The 20,581-nt window shown below is 38.9% G+C and overlaps 1 protein-coding gene across 3 annotated transcripts in view; it reads right to left on the bottom strand.

The window, feature by feature from the left end:
- lrp1b (LDL receptor related protein 1B) overlaps positions 1-20,581 on the bottom strand; it is a 351,436-nt gene that overhangs the window by 19,361 nt on the left and 311,494 nt on the right. For 2 of the 3 annotated variants that reach the window (XM_023950578.1, XM_023950576.1), the window contains exons 66-80: positions 18,519-18,635; positions 17,551-17,657; positions 12,111-12,243; positions 10,529-10,635; positions 10,280-10,412; positions 9,585-9,707; positions 9,338-9,460; positions 6,906-7,049; positions 6,489-6,623; positions 5,121-5,240; positions 4,292-4,533; positions 3,918-4,141; positions 3,220-3,326; positions 1,668-1,784; positions 1,241-1,414 (exon numbers count right to left, since the gene is read on the bottom strand). In XM_023950578.1, coding sequence (XP_023806346.1) covers positions 1,241-1,414; positions 1,668-1,784; positions 3,220-3,326; positions 3,918-4,141; positions 4,292-4,533; positions 5,121-5,240; positions 6,489-6,623; positions 6,906-7,049; positions 9,338-9,460; positions 9,585-9,707; positions 10,280-10,412; positions 10,529-10,635; positions 12,111-12,243; positions 17,551-17,657; positions 18,519-18,635 — 2,106 coding nt within the window. The remainder of the gene's footprint in view (positions 1-1,240; positions 1,415-1,667; positions 1,785-3,219; positions 3,327-3,917; positions 4,142-4,291; positions 4,534-5,120; positions 5,241-6,488; positions 6,624-6,905; positions 7,050-9,337; positions 9,461-9,584; positions 9,708-10,279; positions 10,413-10,528; positions 10,636-12,110; positions 12,244-17,550; positions 17,658-18,518; positions 18,636-20,581) is intronic. The other variant, XM_023950577.1, reaches the window with a different exon arrangement.

Here is a 20,581-nt window from a genome sequence, read left to right as displayed (position 1 = left end):
AACTAAAACAGAATCAAATATTTTGAGATAGATGGTCAAAGACGAGATGTTTAAGGTTTAATTAAACTGCTGTTTAGGGGCGGGTTTCTTGGTGTAGATCTCCAAAGAGCTCAGTAACCTGAAAATAAAGTAAAAAAGGGCTTGTACCTGTGATTGATCATTGTCAAATTTTATATTTTTAGCTGTGTTTTAGATCTTTTTCCCAATTTCCTCCTTAAGGTCATGTGAAAAATCTTTTAAACATGTTTTTTTTAAGCTAAACTCATTGCTGCAACACATAACTTGCATTGTAAATTTTCATTAGGGGATAAATTTTCTTCTTCTTTCTTCTTTTCTTCTCTAACAAACTATGTAAAAAACCTAAATATGTTTGTCTTTGCACATTTCACCTAAAAACTGTTCAATTCACCAAATATTTACAAAAAGAAAAACATATAAATAAAACTGTCATGAGCTGTTCCTTAAACCAAACAACTAGCTGCGCTGCTTTTTTTATAGAAAGAAAAAAAAATTGAAAAGAAATGTTGGGAATAGGTGATTATCTTCTTAGGTGCCATCGGCACAAAAGTTACAACACATTTTGAGCTGCATCACATTTGACACCACAATTCTGCAGGATTCACTCTTTTTTCTTGAATTGCAGTTTATTCGCTGCTGCCTGCTACTGAAAGAGAGAGGAGACGCTCGGACGGGGCATTTATCGCAGCGTGAAATGCGTTTTTATAGATGCACCGAGCTTTTTCACTGTTTCAACTCAAAATGGATTAGATCCAGTCAGAAAAGTGCAAATGTCAGCCATCAGCTTCCCATAAACACGGTGCATTAGAAGATGGGCTTCACTAGAAACCGGTCAAACCTTCACTTAGACATGAATACAACAGAATTTATTTTAGAATTACACCTCTTATATTCACACAAATTTAGATTTATCCTCAGAATACTGAATGTAATGGGGTCGGACTAAACGAAACATGAGAGACAAACATGTTTTTCAGTATTTTTAGATCAGTTAAACAATTTAAACTTTTGACCCTTAACTTTTTTAGAAGAAAAATTGCTTTTGAATTGTCATCAAAACATTGAGTTTACTGTCATTGCCAGCAACAATTTCCTTCTATAAAATGCTGAACAGTTGTACTAAAACAGCCCCAAACCATGACTCTTCCACCTTTATTTTTTCTTCTGCAAAATGTAAACAATAATAAAGTGTAAAAATAATCCAAAAACTTTAATTTCTTACCATCTTGCTGTTTGTAACGACTGGAAATGAAAATATTGGTTGGTCTCTCCACTCCCGAGTTGAGAAATTCCACCGTCTGTTTGCCAAATTTGTGAATTTTGAAGACTTCGTTTTTGAGTCCCGTTCCATAGATGTAATCCTCAAATATATCAATCCTGTACGGTTGAGAAAGTCCTGCAGAGTCAGAGGAGAGGAGCGGAAAGGTTCAGATAAATCTCCTGGTGCACTTGCAGCCAAAAGCAAAAAGGCTTTTGAGACTTGCAGTTGATAGAAAGGAAGGGGGTGGAGGTTGTGGGGGCAGACATACAGTTTCGCCCCCCTGAGAAATACAAACAATACTGTTGCAATTATTTGATAAGAAATTGACGAAACCAAAGTGAAGCTTGAATTTTGCAAGTACAAAGCTGCAGTTTGTTTTCCTTTTTACCGTGTCTGTTGCTGATTGTCACCAGGGGGTCTGAGCCATCCAGCCTCATGCTTCCTATCAGCGAGAGCTCAGGATCAGCCCAGTAAATTCGCTGGTTGAAGTAATCAATAGTCAGACCTGTGGGAGGATGAAGGTAAGACATGAATTAGTTTGTTAAATCAAACAGGAACCAAAGCAGGATCCTCCAGTGAAGTTGACCTTAAAGTTTATTTAGCCAAATAAGCAGCGACATGGAAGAAGAGTTTCTTTTCTGCCGCTGTGTGACTTAACATGCCACCCCAGTGTCTTTAAATAGTGAAATCTTGTAATCGTGAACTCTGGCTTTGAGGCATAGCTATATGACAGCGTCTCAGTACACTGAGAATGAGGCTGAAAAAAGGCCAAAGCAGCACTTTGTTAAACTAAGTGTCTCCCTGCAGACAAACCACCAGAATGGCTGTGAAACTCACTCACAGATTCACTTTATGGTATTTTCTTCATCTCCGGCTGCCAAATCTGAATCAACAGATCCAATGTTTGTCATGCAAGTACACATCTTACATCTGCACACAGCACAGCGCCTAATGAGGCCTCTGAAGCCTTAGTCACATACACCCGTATAGGGTTGACCGATTGTGCATGTGATTGTGCTGCTTGCACTTATGACATCCGGGTGATGCTGTCATACCATGCCCTTATATTGGTCCCCTTAGTGAGCCCGCGCGTGCACAGGCTGTGCATGTGACACATAAGTGCCCGTAGGATGTCCACACAAACTACACTTCAGTCGCATACATCCACCCGTAATGGTGGTTGGGACTAAGGCTTAAAAGATTGACTAAGGTGTTTTAAAACACCCACACCTCCTAATCTTCTTCATTAGCCTCTGTGCAAAAACTGTGCACGTGACCATCGAAATCTCCACTGTAGTATTTATGTGTTTATTAATAATTATATCCTGGGGTTAGGATTAGGGTCAGGCAGCGCAGATTCTGTTGACAGCTAAAAAATTTAGTCTTAAAATACTGCAAAATTTTAACTTGTCCGAGCTGCATCTCTGGGTAAAATGAAAAAAACACAAAACAAAAATTAAAGTCTGGGTTTGTTTAGACAGCATGTGTATTCACACTTGCTCCTCTTTTGTCTGCAGGACCCCTGCATTCTAACATCATGACTTCAACATGACAACATGACAATCTGCGGGACCAAACTCTTCAATCATTCCATTAATGAGTAGAAAAAACGGCAGCCTCCTCTAACTGTGGAAATGTCAGGAGTGGAACATAAACGACAAACTAAACAAGTAAAAGGATTCTTTTTTTTTATGTTTCTTCATGCAGACTCTTTGTAGGCTGTGATGGAACTCAATTGGAACCACATGTGCGCAGGCACTGTCAATGTGAGCATTACAAGGAGATCAAACATGCGTGTCCAGCCACAAGGTCACATGAAGGAAGACAAAGCTGGTCAATCGGAACATTTCTTTCTTTAGAAGATCAGAGAGAGCCCTTAAGCTATGAAATGTACCTCAGGAGAGAAGCGCAAGGAAAAATTATTGACATAAAATACCCACCAGTGGGCCTTCTCAAATTTTTTTCCAAAAGGACTCTGCGCAATGATCCATCCATGGCTGACTCCTCTATGTGAGAATGATCGGCAATTACACTCCAGTACATCATTCTGCAGGAGATAAAGAAAAATCCTCTTTAGCTGCATGGATCAAAATGTATAAAAAGGAAAGAAAAAGTGGCATGCGCAGCAAAGTATACACAGCCGAAGAAAAGTATGCATACATTAACATTTCACAGCTGCACAAAACATGATTCACTGCATATTTCTGACAAATTATTCCACCTCTAGTGTTGCAAATATCATAAACCGAGGTAATTAGCAAAGAGGGAAAAAAATAGTCCCACATCTTTATTTGCAAATGAAGCCTCAGTCAGCATTGGTTTGAGTCAAGAGGACTTTTTGGGACGATTTAATGAGAATGTGGCAGCATTCCTATGGTAAAGGACCTCAAAAGAAGCTCAGTTTAGGGAACCTAAAGGTTGACTGGTTACCAGTTTACTTAGTAGTATAGTCTAGATTTGTAAATATGTATAAATCTGCAGTAAGTTGGCTTTATTTCCCAGGAGACATCTTACAAACATTATACAGAGGGTAATGATAGTGGACTTTCAAGTGCATAAACGTCTTTTAAAGCTTTCTTGCACACATTTTTTAAAAAGATCAGCAAGTCAAAACATTTCCAAATGGGAGCTAACTCACCCTCTGGCTGGGTTTACAGTGATGGCGTACGGCTCTCCTGCTATGTCAGTAATCAGCCGAGTGCAGTTTGGTCCCTTAAGTTGTCCCACGTTTATGGAATATCGTAACTTTGTCCAGTGGGCTGTGTAATAGCTGAACCAGTGCATCCGAGAGTGGTCGGTCCAATAGATGTTGCCTGTGATCCAGTCAGCAGAAATGTCGCGGGGACGCCGGAAATCTGAACACTGCAATTCACAGGAGGAACAATGTTGCTGTCTCACTCATGCACAAGTCTGGGTCTTTAACAGACAAAGCAGTGACTAAAAAAAACAAACTGACAGGACAGAAGAGCTGCTTTTGTCTAATTAGAGCTCAGACGTGTTACAAACACTCACAATGTTTCTGATGCTTGATTTGGTCTGGCTCCTTTCAAGGGAGTCTCTGTAAAAAATCCCTCCGGGGTTAAACTGCGTGGCCCAAATAAACTTCTGGTGGTGAAAGAGAACATCCATGCCGATGATGCGAGCATTGTCCTCAATGTGAGTGAGCATTTTGTGCCCCTGGCTGTGGTTATACGGAAACACGAAGCTCCTGATTTCAGTGTCGTTTGCTATGTAGAGCACCCGGTCATCCGGTCCTGCAAAAATCACAACAGTCTCAGACTCAGAATAAATTAAGACAGAATCTGGTTCTGTTAGCCAATCAGAAAGTGACACAATCGTTATTGAAAGACCACTGGGGACGCTTTGAAGATAGCTCAAAAGATGACTTTAGGGTGAAGAGTAACATGCAGACGTTCTCCAGCAGGATTTTCTAGCTGAGAACGTCAGTCACAGTTGCGTAGGTTGTCCTAAGTGTTCAGTTCCTCAAACTGAAATGTAATCCCACACCATCACACTACCTCCACTGTGTGACCATTGCTCCTTTTCTGAGATGCTTTGTTGCCTGCATATGTAACAGGACACACACCTTCCAGGAGAAGTGTTTGTCCAAGTATTTTTGTGTTCTGTTGCTCAGAATATGGATCTAATTTTATCCAAAAGCCTCTTTCTGACTGTTGGAACGCAAAAGGAAAGACTAGTTTGGAATATAACCAAAATCAGATTTTTTTTATTTGAATCATTTAATAAAGCATGTGAGGAAATAACAGAAAATCCTTTGGGTCTCATTTCACTCAGGAATAATAGAAAAACAGCTGTTTAACGAGAGAACTTGGGATCTTACCTTTTGCCACGCAGTTGCCATTAATCTCTTTGTAATTTCGATCACATGTGCATTTAAAGGAGCCTTTGGTGTTGGTGCAGTAATGAGGACACGTGTCAAACTGCACACACTCGTTTATCTCTAGAAAAGGGAACAGAGTTAATTATGAAGCCATTCTGATGACATTTGTCTTTGTCAGTTATTGAATAATGAAGTCAGAAAGGCACCTTTAAGTGTTCTGCTCAGTTCAGGATAAAAACAAAACTCTTCGTGCAGGATTTAAGACTGAAGTTCATAAAAAGGCTATTAGTTTAGTCAGACTCTTATCTGGTGTGAATGTACTTGAACAGAAAATCCTCTTAGTTTAGATTGCTGTTAGAAATAATTTTGATAGAGAGAAAAAAAGAAAAGAAAAAAAAGAAATAATTTTGATATGCACTCAGCTCTAAACCACAATCATAAATCCATACAGCACAAATGCACAAAAGAATAAAAACATGACATATTCCCTTTAATGATTCAAAAAGGGGATACAAAGTCAGAGCAGACAAATACGTTCTCTATATTTTAATTAAAGAACCACAACTTTTCTCACTTTCTCCATGTGAATTCATGCATGACCAGTTTTCATCTGTGAAATATGTGCAAAATGTTCGTAGTGGTTGTGTGACACGACCTTTAGATAGTTAGCAGTAGTTGGGGGTAGTAGTGCCAGATTTTCCTCACTACTCCCTAACCCCTAAATACTATCATGCAGGAATGTTCAGTGACCTGGATTTAATGCATTTTGGACACACTATTCACTACTTTTTCTTTTTTTTAAACACCATATAAAACATCACCCATTCGCCAAAGTAAAAATCGAAAAAATACGAATATTTTATGAAGACTATATATGAACCCTTGTGTTCTGATGTTGGAAACTCGAATAATTAAATAAGAATAATATTATTATGTAATAAATTAAATAACTCGTATGGTAACGTGCAGGACCCTGGTTTTTTTTATTTGTAGATTTGGACCCTCAAAAATGACAAACATCTTCTAAAGTCCACTTTGTAATGAGTAAGACGGCTAATGGAGATCCCTGCTGAAGATGAACGACATCCAAGTTCTCCAGGTTCATCAAACATCAGGATTTTATTTGGTCACATTTTAACCAAAACGTTTTCTAAGTGGTTACAGATTTTTTTTGTTTTCATTCTCAGGGAAAAAAAAGCTATAATCTCAGTTTTGTCCAAAATTCTAAACTCATTTCCTGTTCGATTTACAGAAAACTCCCCCATGTTTTTGACGGTCAGATTACCGGGATAGGCTGTCAGCTAAATAAATGATTGCACTAACAGAGTGATTTGATGTAGACAGATACCTAAAATGCCGGTGCATTACCTTCACACAGGCCTGTGTTTTGGTTCCTTTTAAAGCCAGGCTTGCATTGGCATACAGCATTAACATTTGTCTGGTTGCAGATTGCATCTTCCCCACACGGATTTGTTTTCTTTCCACATACGTCTCCGCTGGAAACTGGGAATAAAAGCAGGTCTTTGATTACAGCTTTGCATCTTGCGCACCTGCTGGGCTTTTCTTTTGATGTGCATCAACCAAGAGGGTGTCTTAATCAGTCATCCTGAACACTGCACACCTCAGACGTGGGCACACATAAATTATCATAAACAACAAAACGCCAGATCTGAAATGAGGAGATGGCCCTGCTTCCTGATAACACCTCGGTGACATTTGGTACTTTGCATCTCTTGAAAAAGCTCCTTTGATCTGCTAGCTGGAGTCAACGCTCGCCGTGCTCACATGACTTGCAGTCCTGCTCGTCGGAGCCGCCGTCCCCGCAGTCGTTAAAGAGGTCACACTGGAGCTGCATGGGGATGCAGCGGCGGTTGCTGCAGGTGAACTCCGTCTTCCCGCAGGGCCGAGGCCTCCCCGCCACCACCTCTGCTTCAGAGCCAGGATCCAGAAAACAAACACAGATCATGGCCTAAGACATTGTAAAGAACATCCCCAGAAAACATAAACAGCATTCATCAAATCAGAAAAATACTTTTTCCCTTCAAGTAAACTGTCCGTTTATGGTATAAAGGTTGTGAACAATAATATAAACATCTGTTACTAATGATCTCGCTGGTAAAAATGTTACTCCAGTTCAGAGTCTTTTTATTCCGACTATATGTTAATGTAGATTCCTTCTTTCTACACAAAATACGTAAAGAAAAATGAGCATCTGACTCCTTCCAACAGCAAAGGAATGAATCCAAGGAGCAGAATGAAGTGGTGGGGATTGGGGCGAGATCGTGCAGACAGATCTAGGAAAGGAGCGTACAATGGTGGGAGGTAATGGACTGAAGGAAGAGATAGATGGGGGGCATCAATGGAATCAGAGGGGAAGATGAATGGTGGACAGAAAGAGTGAGAGAATAATGGAGAAGAGAAGCCATTTGTCCCTTTTTTCCTCCTCAGACAGCCAGTGATGAAGAACGACAGCAATTACGCCTTTGGAGCAATTCGGGGAAAATTAAACAGGCGATTTGCAATTTGAAAAGAGAGAATGGAGAAAAGAAATCAATTAAAGTTAAAAAAAAAGAAGTATTTTTTAGTTCAGCATCTGCTTTTTTTCATCCATCACACAAACACAGGACATCTAGGAAACACATGAAAGCAGTTTCCTAGAGAGTAAACAAAAAAAACAGCCTCCTAAAAACTCAGTCAGCACTCGCTTTGTTTCATAATTACGATCATTATAATAATGTTGCTAATTTTAGTGCATTTTCCTCTGTTTTGCCTTTCTTTAACTTTATGAAGCTGAAGAAAAAGATAATATCAAATAACCTTATGTAAGAGCAACTATTAAAAAGTTGACATTTCTGTATGTGGGAAAACATAAAAATATTCACAATGAGTAAAAATAAAAAAATAAAAATACAAACTCAAAATCTTGGAAATCTATAAATTACAAAAATTGATAAGCTTAACACGGAAATGTGTCACAATCTTGACTGGTGTAGTTGTTTTGGTAGATGATTTTAGTTTTAGTTTTTTTTCTTTCTTTTCTATTTAATTCTATTGTTTTTAAGTGAGTAATGATCTATAAGATGTAAAAATGCATCCATAAAATACTACAAGATCAGGGGTGAGAATTGATGTGATTTTCTTCTTTTTTCTATCGCTATATTTTTCTGTTTATCTTAATTTAAGTATTTTTTGTGTGTGTTTGAAACTAAAACATTAATCAATCAAACCTTTTTTTGGAACAGAACGCGTTGCCAAGTGCAGTAAGAAAATAGCTTTAGAATTATAATAATTTTGATGATAGAAGTTCGGCGCTTTTTAATTCAATTTTACTTCAATTGATAAAAGTACTTACTATCAGACTTTTAAGCCATCATTATTATCCCATTTTTAATTCAAAAACACAATTTCCAAACCAGCTACGCTGCTTAAACTGGATCTTAAGAAAGTAAAACGTGTTTCAAGAAGAAATGTCTTATTTTCTGTCTTGAAGGACAAATAATCTTATCAGGAACGTTTTTCAATTGCAAAAAAAACCAAGAAAAATAAGAAAACATGTCTTAGTGAGTAGAATTTTTTTCTTAAAAAAGAATTCTTGGTAAGATATTTCATTGGCAAATATTTTTTGCTTATTTAAAGAAAATTTTTCACATTTCAGATTTTATTTATTTCTTTTTAGGTGGCCTGTTTTGGAGGTGGACAAACCCTATTTGTCCTGTGATGATAATAATTATGATTACAGAAATGGTCTTTTTTATGTAAAATCCTCACTTTTACTCAACTCATAAAAATATGTACTTTAATTTCCTTTAGAAATGATAAATTTCACATATTTATTCTCCTACACTGCAAAATCTGAAACTTTCAGACCAACTGCAATCATATTTTGATATTTTTTAGAAAGCTTTCCCAGTAGTCTTTTAATTATGATTATAAGGTTTTGAGGCAAAATAAAAATAATCTTGAATTTTTTAAGACATGTTTTCTTCAGAGCGGCAGGAGTTTAATATAACTAACTTTGGGCGGGACTGTTGGCATGGAAGTAACCCTTCGCTGATATCCCATCATCCCATTGCAAAGCAGTGTTTCATATACTAAAGTGGAAAGTTTGACTGCAACTCATTAATAAAAGAAATGATATTTGTCAGAACCTTTTAATAAAAAAAAGAAAACTTTTGATAGAATGTTTCTGGTTTACGCCGCCCGGCCTCAGCGCTCACCACACTGCTCCTCGTCCGAGTTGTCTCCGCAGTCGTCCACCTTGTTGCAGACCTGATCAGTGCGAAGACAGACGTGGTCGTTTCTGCAGCGGAACGGCCTCGTAGGAGGACAGGGGAGTTTCACTGCAGACCCCCCCACACACAACAAAAGCAGAAGGAGACGTCGGAGTGAAGGGCAGCTGCAAGAAAACATACGAACGCTGCCTCCGAGGATTATATGAAGGTCTGTGTTCTAAAATAGACCTACCGCACATGTCTATGTCTTCATCAGAGTTGTCTCCACAGTCGTCCTTGCCGTCGCACACCCATATGTGAAGTTTGCATAAAGTGTTGTTGCAAATGAACTCATCAGCCCGACAGAAGGTAGCGCCTGCGATTACATGGAAGACACATCCAGAAGGCTGTATGGATACTGCATCTCACAACATCATAGCTTTGTTTCTGTTTTGCTCTCAGGATTTAGAAACTTTGTGTTATATTATTATGAAGTCATGTACACTCTCCTATTTTTTTTAATTATTGTTCACTCTTATACCATGGTCTGGGTGTATTCTGGATTCTGATTGGCTTTTGGGATAACCGCACACCTAAAAAAGTAGTTCCGGTCAAAAAGTCCACCTTTTGTGAAAAAAGTGATCCAATCCGAAAAAATAACAAGAATAAAGTACTAAAACTGATTGAATGTTAATTTGTTTTGTCAGTGACCATGGTACAATTACTGACAGACGAAGTGTGCATTATCAGAATTGACGCACTTTGCAGAGGCAACCGTCCTCCGCTCCGGGTTGGAGGGTTCAGGCTTCCACGGCGTGCGTTAATTTCTGATAATGCACACTTCGACGGCCGTTAACCCTAACTTACAGCATGAAGAAACGGCTTACGAGCACTTTTTATATCCCAAACCCTAAAGCTAGGCCCTCCCCCTCCTCTGACGTCACCTACCATGGCTGCAGTCTTCTTCATCGCTGTGATCCATGCAGTCCAACACGTCGTCACAGCGCCAGCGCCGAGGGATGCAGTGCGCCCGGTTCAGACACAGAAACTCATCCTCTCTGCACTCCTTCACACAGCCAATCTGTACGCGCAGAAACGCCGCAGGTCATTGGCCATGAAAAAAGGACAAGAAAAAGAGAGAAGTGCTGTTTTAACATGATTATTTCTGACCTTTGCATCACGCTAAGCTACACTGACCTCATCGGAGCCATCCAGACAGTTGTCGTGTCCGTCACACCGCAGGCTGGCTGACACACAGCCCCCGCTGGCGCACACGTACTCATTCACCGAGCACGAGGGGACGGCTGGAAGAGGCGAAAGGACATTTGTCACAATCCTTTCACCAACCAAGAAATCATCATCATGCATGACCTTTTCCATTTCTCATTCTGTAAAGAGGAAAGGGCTCCAGATCACCATGATTCTGAGGGCAAACGGGACTTCTGAATAAACGCCAACTGAAAGTTTTCTTCAAGGACATTTTTAAAAATCTTTTACACATCAGGACTTTGTTTTTTAATTGATCAAACAATCTGCTTTAGAAAAAATGTTCCCATAGACAACAGAGTTCCAAACGTCATATTTATCGTCAAAATACACAAAAAAAGAGATATTTATACAATATTCTAAGTTGATACTGAGATTTTTTTTATTCCCTCCATCTAAAAAAGACTTTCAAAGACTTCCTCACAACGTTTTTTAATCAAAGTTTCCATCCTCAGACTCCTTTGAAGGAAAAGTTTTCATCGTGTGAATTGAGGTGGAGCTGCAATCCTGACGTCTCACTTCCGTCATGTACCCCGGACTCACGCCTGGCTTTTATCTGTTTCTTTAAAAGTCCACAGTTTGTTTTCAATCTGGTACTTTTCATTAGCTGGCTTGATTACAAATGAGACAGGCAAGAGAAAATGAATCTATTGGCCGTACATGTTTACTTTTCCTCCCTTTACTTTACTTTTTTATTTTTGGAGCAAAAACTCCAGAAATAAACTTTTTCTTTAAAGATGGTGCATCTATTATATATTTACAGGTGTTTTAGTGCACTTTGAAATGAATGAATTCTTTAAAAAGTCTGCTTTAATTTAACTGAGAGCAGGGATCAGGTCAGAACATGAAGGGATAACCAGCAAGAAGATGAAGAGTTTGTGATATCAAAGACGTTTGAATGTTTTTGTTAAATTTAATTAACTTTCCCTGTTTTTCTTCCGAGCATAAAGTTAATTAGTAAAACTGGAGACATTTAAACTTGTTATAACTTTCGTTTTGGAGGACGCATCCACCAACTGGTGTCACTGAATTGTTCAGAAAGGCTGACTCGGCACTTTCCAGTGATTGGCAGGACTGAAACCTTTTTTCTCCCATACAGCAGAAGAGGCAAAAAGTACTGAAACTTCACTGAAACAGGAGACTGGAGACAAAATGTGACAAATGTTGAATTTCAGACTCTCTGTGAACAAATTTGATGTTTAACCGTCCAAAGACTTGGATCTTTTTATTATTGCTTTAATGCAAATAAGAGGTCTGTGCATTGGTCTAGAGCAAGTGCCTCTTGTTATTTTTTTTGTGGGTGTTGTCTCATTGTGTATGTTTTTTTCTGTTGTGTTCTTCATGTTGTAGCTGTGGACTCCTCAGCCCAAGACAAATGTCCCACACGAGTCAATAAAGTATTTATTGATATTGATATTGATTGACTCAACATTGAAACGGGACGCCCCTGATGCTCAAACGGCGTTTGGTGTGAACGCAGCTTTCCATCAATTGTTGCTTGATTCATGGATACCTGTTGCCTGGCAGTTTTTTTCATCCTCTCCCATTTTGCAGTCTTCTTGGCCATCACACACCCACTTTAGTGAGATGCAGTAGTTGTTATGACACTGAAACTGATCGTCAGCGCAGTGAGCCTCACAGCCATTCTGTCAACCAAGAACAAATTCAAATTCAACTTTATTTGTAAAGCAATAAATAGATTATAGTAAGATAAAAGAAATAGTAGTTAAAATAGCCAACAAATTAAAAGTATAATAATAATAATAATAATAATAAAATAAATACATCAAAACCCAACACATACACATCCCACAAGTACAAGCAAAATAAATCAAAGTACTTGTTACCAAGATTTATTCAATCAAATGAAAACATGTGGTCAACTAAAAACTACATAAAGGCTTTACTAAAAAGAGACGAGCTTTAAGCTTTTTCTTAAAAACAGCCACAGTGGATGAAGCCCTGACGTCCTCGGGTCGCCCTCACAAAAAGAAAAAAAACTCCATCGAATCCAAGGAAATACACAAATGTGTGTGTCCTGATAAGCAAAGAAAGAAAATCAATATTTCTGAAAGAAACATCAAAAATGAACTTCAGTGTTTATCAGAAAGAACTAGTAAATCCATTTCTCCTGGCCTCCCTGCTTATTACTGAGTTTGAAGGCTTTGGATTGGAGGATTGAACCACCAAAATGGTTCTCAGACTCCCCCAGGGGAGGGGTCAAATGCAGAGGGCGAACGTTCCTCACCCAGGTATGTTAACTGACCACTGGAGGGACTTCTGCTTAAAAAACAACGTGAGTATTGAGATGTTATGATAATCTTCCAATTAAAGAAAGATTTGGCGTCTTGAAACGATATCAAAACCCAGAAAGTTCAGCCTCTGTGTCCAGGATCAACTTTACAGCCAACATCATGTCAATCAGTGGTTCCCCAAACTTTTTAGATTAATGTCAGACAGCAGTTTTAAAGCCTGGCTGTCAACAATCTTCTTGGGGTTTTCAGGAATTTTTTGTAGGAAACACTGAAATTTTATGGGTTTTTTTTAATTGCAAAGGTTTAAATTATCACTGCTTTGTGTTTGTCATCGGTAAATTGAGACTTCTGGGCTGCAGCTTACAGCAGAAACAGAGACACAGCAGATCTTCCAAGCTCCAGTGAGTCCAGTGGGACTGCTTTGACAAACTGTAATGGTTTCTATTTGAAGTGTCGCTGCTGTCGAGACTCCACACTTCAAACTACAGCAGTTTTGTCACCACCTGTTTGGTGGTTAGGTTAAGAAACAAATATTACAGCAAAAGACCAGAATAGAAATGTTAAATGTAAAAAAAATTGTAAAGATTTTCCTCAGCAACAAGTAACATTTTGATGCTAAGATTCATGCCGTTTTCTTGCAGATGTTGTGCAATAAAGCCCCCAAATCGGGGGTTCCAGCAGTGGAACCAAAACGGAAGACTGCAACAGGAAAAACACAAAAATACTTAAAAGTCGAGTGTGAATGCTTGTGTTTGCAGGTGTCAGTACTTGAACCATGATGACTGAACACTTTGCAGCAGGTTTTTATCCAGGATTGGATCCACTCAGAAAGAAAAGGAAGCAGCAGCAGCAAAGAGGCCAGTTAATAACATTATCATTGACTATTTCACATAAAAAATAATGCTGCATAATAATGCTGCTAATTTGTCTCACATTTAAAATGTTTATTTTTTTACACATTTTTTTATACATTGAAAAGAACCAGAGAAACTATTGTTGATTTTTTTTTAGATTGAATTTTAAATTTACCCAGTGTGGAATGAATTGTTTTATTTGCCAAAAAACTTCTGATGAAAATCAGGATTTCTACTGAATTTCACATTGATTTAATAAATATCAATATTTTTTGCAAAAAATCTGTTTAAAATGTATTTTAAGCCTAGTAATATTTTGCTGGCTGTTGCTGGTAACGACAATCCCATGATGCAACAGTCTTTGTTTTTAGATATGGTAGTTACTGAATTAGATAAAAATATTTTAACCACATCGGTTAAAAAGGAATGTTAATGTTAAAGTTAATAATGCCATAAAAATTATATGCCACAAAACTAAAAGTAATGAATAAAAATGTCCCTTTGAATATGAGATGGTCAAAAACAAATTTTAGTGGAAATTCTTGTGGACAATTTTAATCCCAGATTAGAAAACAAAAATTACAAAATTGGAAAAAAATGATAATTGTTAAATAGAAAGAGGAAAATTAAGTAACAATAGTTACAGTGTGCTGTTTTAAACAAAGGTTAATTGTGTCTATGAGGCAGATTTTACACCACATTCCGTTATTTCTGGATTATAAACCGCTACTTTTGTCACATGCTTTCGGCCCTGCGGCTTATTCAATGATGTGGCAAATTTATGATTTTTTTAATGCTTTTTTTCTAACGGCCGCTAGGGGGCGCTCGAGCAGAAAAGGTAAGAGTGAGACAGGGGGAATAGGGCATATGTGTCGAGGAAGAGGCAAGTTGAAGGTAAATTCTTGCTTTGTGAATGAATAGCAGGAACAGACCCTCATCATGGAAAATGCAAGAAGAAATGCATATGACACAGCTTTCAAGTTAAAAGCAGTGTGAAAAAATCCACCATCACCAACGGGTTTTGAAAAGCTGGTCTGCTGCTGATGGAGAGGACAGCGCAAGAACAGGAGAGAGTTTACCTCAGAGAGACAACGACAACGAGGGAGAGACTGAGATCGAGTGTGGTGAAGAATGTCTGACGCTATTCGAATCCACACTGAGGAGGAAGACTTCCATGGTTTCAGTGCACAGGAGGCAAGTGCCGCGCAGGGGCCTATAAATTACTGCTGCTCTCAGTGACTTTTACCGGTATGTTTTTTTTAACCAGCCCTGTTAGTGCTGTTACCACCATATTACTGCCGTGTTACTGCCGCGTCACAGGCACTGTTTGGAATACAGCTGTGACGGGGAGGGATTTTTGATCACCGCGGTGATGGAGCAGCAGGAGTTGCAGTGTCAACACCCCCCCCCTGCTTTTATTACAGTCCTCCTTCACCATGTATATAAAACATGAACACACGCCGTCCCTCCTCTTTCTTACACACGTGACGTGCGGTTTCACCACATACACATCCTCAATCTACAACACATGTTTCAATGTGGGCACATGCGGCTTATGGACAGGTGCGGCTTATGTCTGTACAAAATGGTTTATCCTTTAAAAATATCATGGTTGCGGCTTATAATCAGGTGCGCTCTATAGTCCGGAAATTACGGTATTAATTTGGTATTGGAAAGCCTAATTCCTTTATGCCAATAAAACCCATTTGTTTTGTTTTCAGATGATAAAGACATTCACAACTAAATGTGTTAATATGCAAAGACATACATATTAATACATAATTAGAAATGGAGGATAAAAAAAGATTTTTATAAAGTTCTCACAAAAACAGAAAAATCCCCATAAGTGTGCTCTGATAATGAATCGTGATGCATAATATTACGGTCCTGTATTCTTGTTAATTTATTCCTTTGTTCTACATTTGCACAGCAATTTCTACACATAATCCGTCTCCATGCAAAGTGCTCCTAATAAACCCGGAAATATTTGCCTCCCTGGAGTCAACTTTCTGAGTCAGACTAGTCAAATAATTTCAGGATGAGAAGACGTCTTTCCATCAGCAGTGAAAGCTGAATTTATCTGAAGATGACTCTAATTATACAAATACAGCTGTGAATTAGACGGCTCAACGTGAATTCTTGACCACTGTAGTCCTGTTAGAGTCAGTGCTCACTTTGAAAAACATTTAAGTTTTTCCTCTTCTGATTCACCACAATTAGAATAAAGAAATAATCAGAAATGCATTTTTGATCTTATATTTTTTACATGTATCCTCCATCGTGAGAAAAATGCCAAAATAACCTTATAGAAACTCCAAAAACACGATTTTCATCGGAGTAAGTTTTTAAAGGGTTAAACTTTATGACCAAAAACTTTGGCTATGACTTTGATAAACCACAGAACTGTTGTAAAACTGTCAACATTAGTTTGAATGAAGAGTCAGCAGCAGCTGTGTTATTGCAAGATGGAATTGTTATTTCTGGGCTCTACTGCTGCCGCGGCTCGTTGCTGCACCAAACCCCCGACGGTGGATCGAAATACAACAAATTCATTAACTGATCCATTAATGAGGATCACCTACGTGAGGAAAACAAAGACACAACTTTTTCCATGGACGTGAGCATGGCCACGCCCACATTTGGAGTCTTCAACAGGGTTCACTGGTTTCTCATTGTTCAAAAAGACGCTGTAAACTGGAACGTGTCCTGGACATGTGTTTTTTGTTTTGTTTTTTAATAAGCACAAATCATCACCCTTCCACTGTTGAGCGCTATAGTATTTTTGTGCGTCCATGGTCCAGAGGCAGAGGTCCGCATTGTTCCTGGCGGTTATGTGTTGGCGCCAGTGTTCGGCAGCAGAGTTGCCATTGGTGTGTGAATGTGTGTGTTTACTTATGGGCAATGTGGGCGGTCACCCAGAGTGCAATCTTGTAGTGGGACACACATAAAAGAAAAAATAAATGTTTTTTTTTCTTTCTAAATGGTAAATACTTGTATAGTGCTTTTCTACCTTCCTTGAAGCTGCGGGGGACAACAGCACTGGCGACAAGCTATAACCACCAGAGGCAATTTAGTGTCTTGCTCAAGGACACTTCGACACATAGGCGGGCAAGGTGGGAATCAAACTTGCAATCTTCTGCTTCAATGTCGCTACACCACCGTGGCACCTCTGGACTAAAACAGCCCATTTCCACAAGAAGTTATTGAAATATGCTCTAGGGCGTCTCTACTATTTGCTACTGCAAAGGATGTGAAAAGCTAGTACAAAGGACAAAATGCTACTTCCTGATAAGTGAATGAATAAATAAACAAATGGTTTTTCATTTTGTAAGTGAATTAAGTTAAAAAAAAAAAAAAAACTGCCAAACTAGCCAGGACCGCACTTTTTGCCTTAAGAGAAGGCAGTAAATTACTATACGTATACCCCATTTACCATTTATTGTTGGTGCAGGGTATGATGTCCAGTCGTTACCACACTGGTCTGATTTGTTTTCCCCTTGAGGCTAACTACAAGCTAACATTTCCAACAGACAATATGTGTTTAGACGTCCTTCATTTTTGCTACTACTGGACTTTTAAAATCTAGCATGTCAGATGTTGGAATATTACTGAACGACTCTATGAAGATTGTCAAATTCACATGCACATTGTTGTTTTTCCCTTCTGTGATGCCCAAATGAGTCAAGTAAAGGTAATAAAGCCTATTTAGGTCAAAGTAACTATGGCTTCATTTGTTTAAAAAAACAACACTATTTACTACACCAATTTAATGTTTTGTCACAGGCCTAGAAAATCTGGTCTGGACACTCTACATATTGGAGCAGGACATTTTCTAGACACTGACCTCATCTGAATTATCCAGGCAGTCGTAGTCTCCGTCACAGCGGAATCGGGAGGAAATGCACTCTCCATTTGCGCAGGCAAAATCCTTGTGATTACAAGTGACTGGCTCTGCGAGGGGAGAAGATAAAAGATAAAAATGATGCCAAACTGATCATTTTTCAGCATCGTACACAACAGCCACCCCCGGCTATAGCTACCAGCCAAACACAGTGCTTAGGAAGCCATGCAAATGCCTTGGCAAAGACAGTCTCTTTATCTAATTAGTGTCATTTTGTATTAGAAGTGGATAAACTGGCAAAGCTGATCAGAATGTAAATACATTCATTGCCGCTCGCACAATAAGGGACGCTGACGTTCCCTCTGAAGCCAGAAATCTTGTATCTGCCATTTAGTGAGTCCCTGAGGGCAACATTAGAGAGCAGCTAAACAGCTGGATCAGATCCACTGTCTGGGCCCTCCCCCTTGTTATCATGGACTGTTAGCTAGCTCAGGGTGTGTGTTATGAGTTTTTGCTGCGGCAAAGACTCCCAGCAGGCATTGCAGCAGAATCTGATTTACGGCCCCTTCATCATCTGCCGGTCCACCTGCTTATTATTTTTTAATTTTTTTTTTCCTCTTTCTTTTTACCATCCATCCAACACTTGACCGGCTTTTATTTGCATTTTAAGTGACATTAATAGGTGTGGAGACTCTAGTCAGCTAATATATCATGGAAAATATGCAGACTCAGCAAAAGCACGCAAAAGGTATGCATATACTCATAATGTGCAGCCAAACAATTCTGCACAAACACACAGGATGTGAGGTTTAACAAGGTGTGTCTTTCCGTGAGCAGATAAGAAGCAGCTTTGCTTTCCTCTCACAGTTACAGGCAGCAGCCGTTTCCTCAAGGCTTTATAGCGAGCGAGCCGCCATTGGTCAGAACAGACACGGTAAAAGCCGATAAACCAGATGAGGGAAGAAACTCACTGCAGTTGTTCTCATCGGAGCCGTCCCCGCAGTCGTTCTGGCTGTCACACCTCCAGTGATCCGGGATGCAGTTGTTATTCTCGCAGCGAAATTCATGAGGTCCACAGGTCTTTTCATCTTTTTCATCAGGAGCAAAAAAGAAACACAAAGAGGAATGTGGCTTCAAAGTGCATGAATATTAATGAGAACCAGCTATCATATTTTCAACGTGCACTCATAATTTCCTCAGGGTTTCTCGGAGCAAGTCTGACTCAGAGTTCAAAACGGAGCGTTCACTCAAGGGGCCACCCCGCCTCAAGATGAAATACCTCAACATTCATCCGCAACACTTTTTGACACGAGTTTGGTAAAACTAAACATTTATGAATCCTACAGCTCAGGGAAGATTTTAGTAATCAGACATCTCTTTAGTATAAAGTAAAAAAGTTAAAAAAGAGTCTATTTTTTCGCCTCATTCGCTCATATACAGGGAAATCATGAAATGATGAACATTTTAGTCTCCCGCACTAACAACTGACAAACAACAAGGATTAAAAAAATAGGGCATGCCTAGAAATATATAAAAAATTCATCTAAAGTGATACGAAACAAGCGTCAAACACAAAACTCGGACATGACGTCACACACATATAGTTTCCTGGTTTCCTGCATTCTCCTAAACAAATTATACATCATTTTGGCATTACCCTACTACCCTCTTCCGATGAACATTTTTTGCAGACACAGTCAGAGATGATGGCTGCATTAATGTTGGTATGTGAGAAGAAAGAGATGCGAAAAAAAAGCAGATTCTGCCTGATTCTCCTTCCAGCACCACAGCAGGAGAGAATCAGAAGGGGAAGCAGACAGTGATTCATTAAGCCGCAGCTCTGTCACAAGCAGCATTTAAAAGATATGACAAAAGAAATTGGAGCCATGTTTCTTGTTTAGGACAGCGCTCATTATCAAGCTAACAAGGCCAGCTTTCTGAGCTGCGCATCGCTCCATCAAAAACAAAAAGGCACATTTGAAAAAAGCACGACTGGTTGGTTTTGCCTGTTTGCAAACTTTTTAGGCAACTTTAAGAAAACTTTGAAGCATTTCAAAAGTAAAAAAAAACACAAGATAAAACCACTTTAATGGCTGAAGTCATCCTTTTTTCCTATAACTAGAAATAAAAAAATGACCCTGTAAAAATAAGGAGGTAGAATGTGAGGGGGAGGAGTCATCACAGCTGTGTTGATGACCACGACTGCTGAACGCCATCTGCAATAAGATCCTCAGGAACAGATGGGCAGGCATTTGATCAAACTCACACAAACATGAGGAAAAACATGACAAAAATGACTCATTACAGCTGGTAACGGAAACTCAAAAAAATGTGATTCCAAACTCTTAAAGTTTTATCTTTTTACTGATTTACAGGGGGTGAAAGTATGCTGGGAAATGAAAAAGGCATCTCATTTCCTGCTGATTGCATGTGAGACTCAGATAAGCAGCATCACAGCAACTCATTTTCATTTCTCTTTTACAAACGTCTGTTTGTAAAAAATATGATTGAACTACAAAGATGATTTGTTCCAAAGAGACGCACAATACCAAAAAGTTGAAGTGACAAAAAAAAAAAAAACAGCTGTCAAGATACAACAAGGGACAATATTATTTTAAAAGTACAAAAATCCATGTACAACTGGAATTATTGTGACATTGAATTAACAAGTTACTTTTTTGAGGCTTACGGTAAATCTCCCTGGGCTGCAACGACTCATGGCAACAGCGAACAGGAAGCTTCCTAAATGTCTCAAAGCTTTAGTGGGGGTTCCTGGCTCCTTATGAATCTCAGGGCTGTGTTCAGGTCTCTGGTTTTTCTGTCTTCCAAACACTGCACAACAAACTTTAAAGATCCACTCCGGTGAAAATGGTATTTTAGAGTTTTTTAACATGCTGTTGTGGCATTTGTCTGATGATAGAGGACATTTACAAATGAAATTAAGCTTAAATTTGAATTTCTGAGTATTTCTTTATTCAAATGGTTATGAATCAGCAGCAGATGAAAAAAAAGGAGCTTCTTTATGATGTAGTGA

The sequence above is a fragment of the Oryzias latipes genome, chromosome 21 (assembly GCF_002234675.1).
Source record: "Oryzias latipes chromosome 21, ASM223467v1".
Lineage (NCBI taxonomy): Eukaryota > Metazoa > Chordata > Actinopteri > Beloniformes > Adrianichthyidae > Oryzias > Oryzias latipes.
The sequence above is the reverse complement of the archived record's forward strand: the minus strand, read 5'-3'. Positions and strand labels throughout refer to the sequence as shown.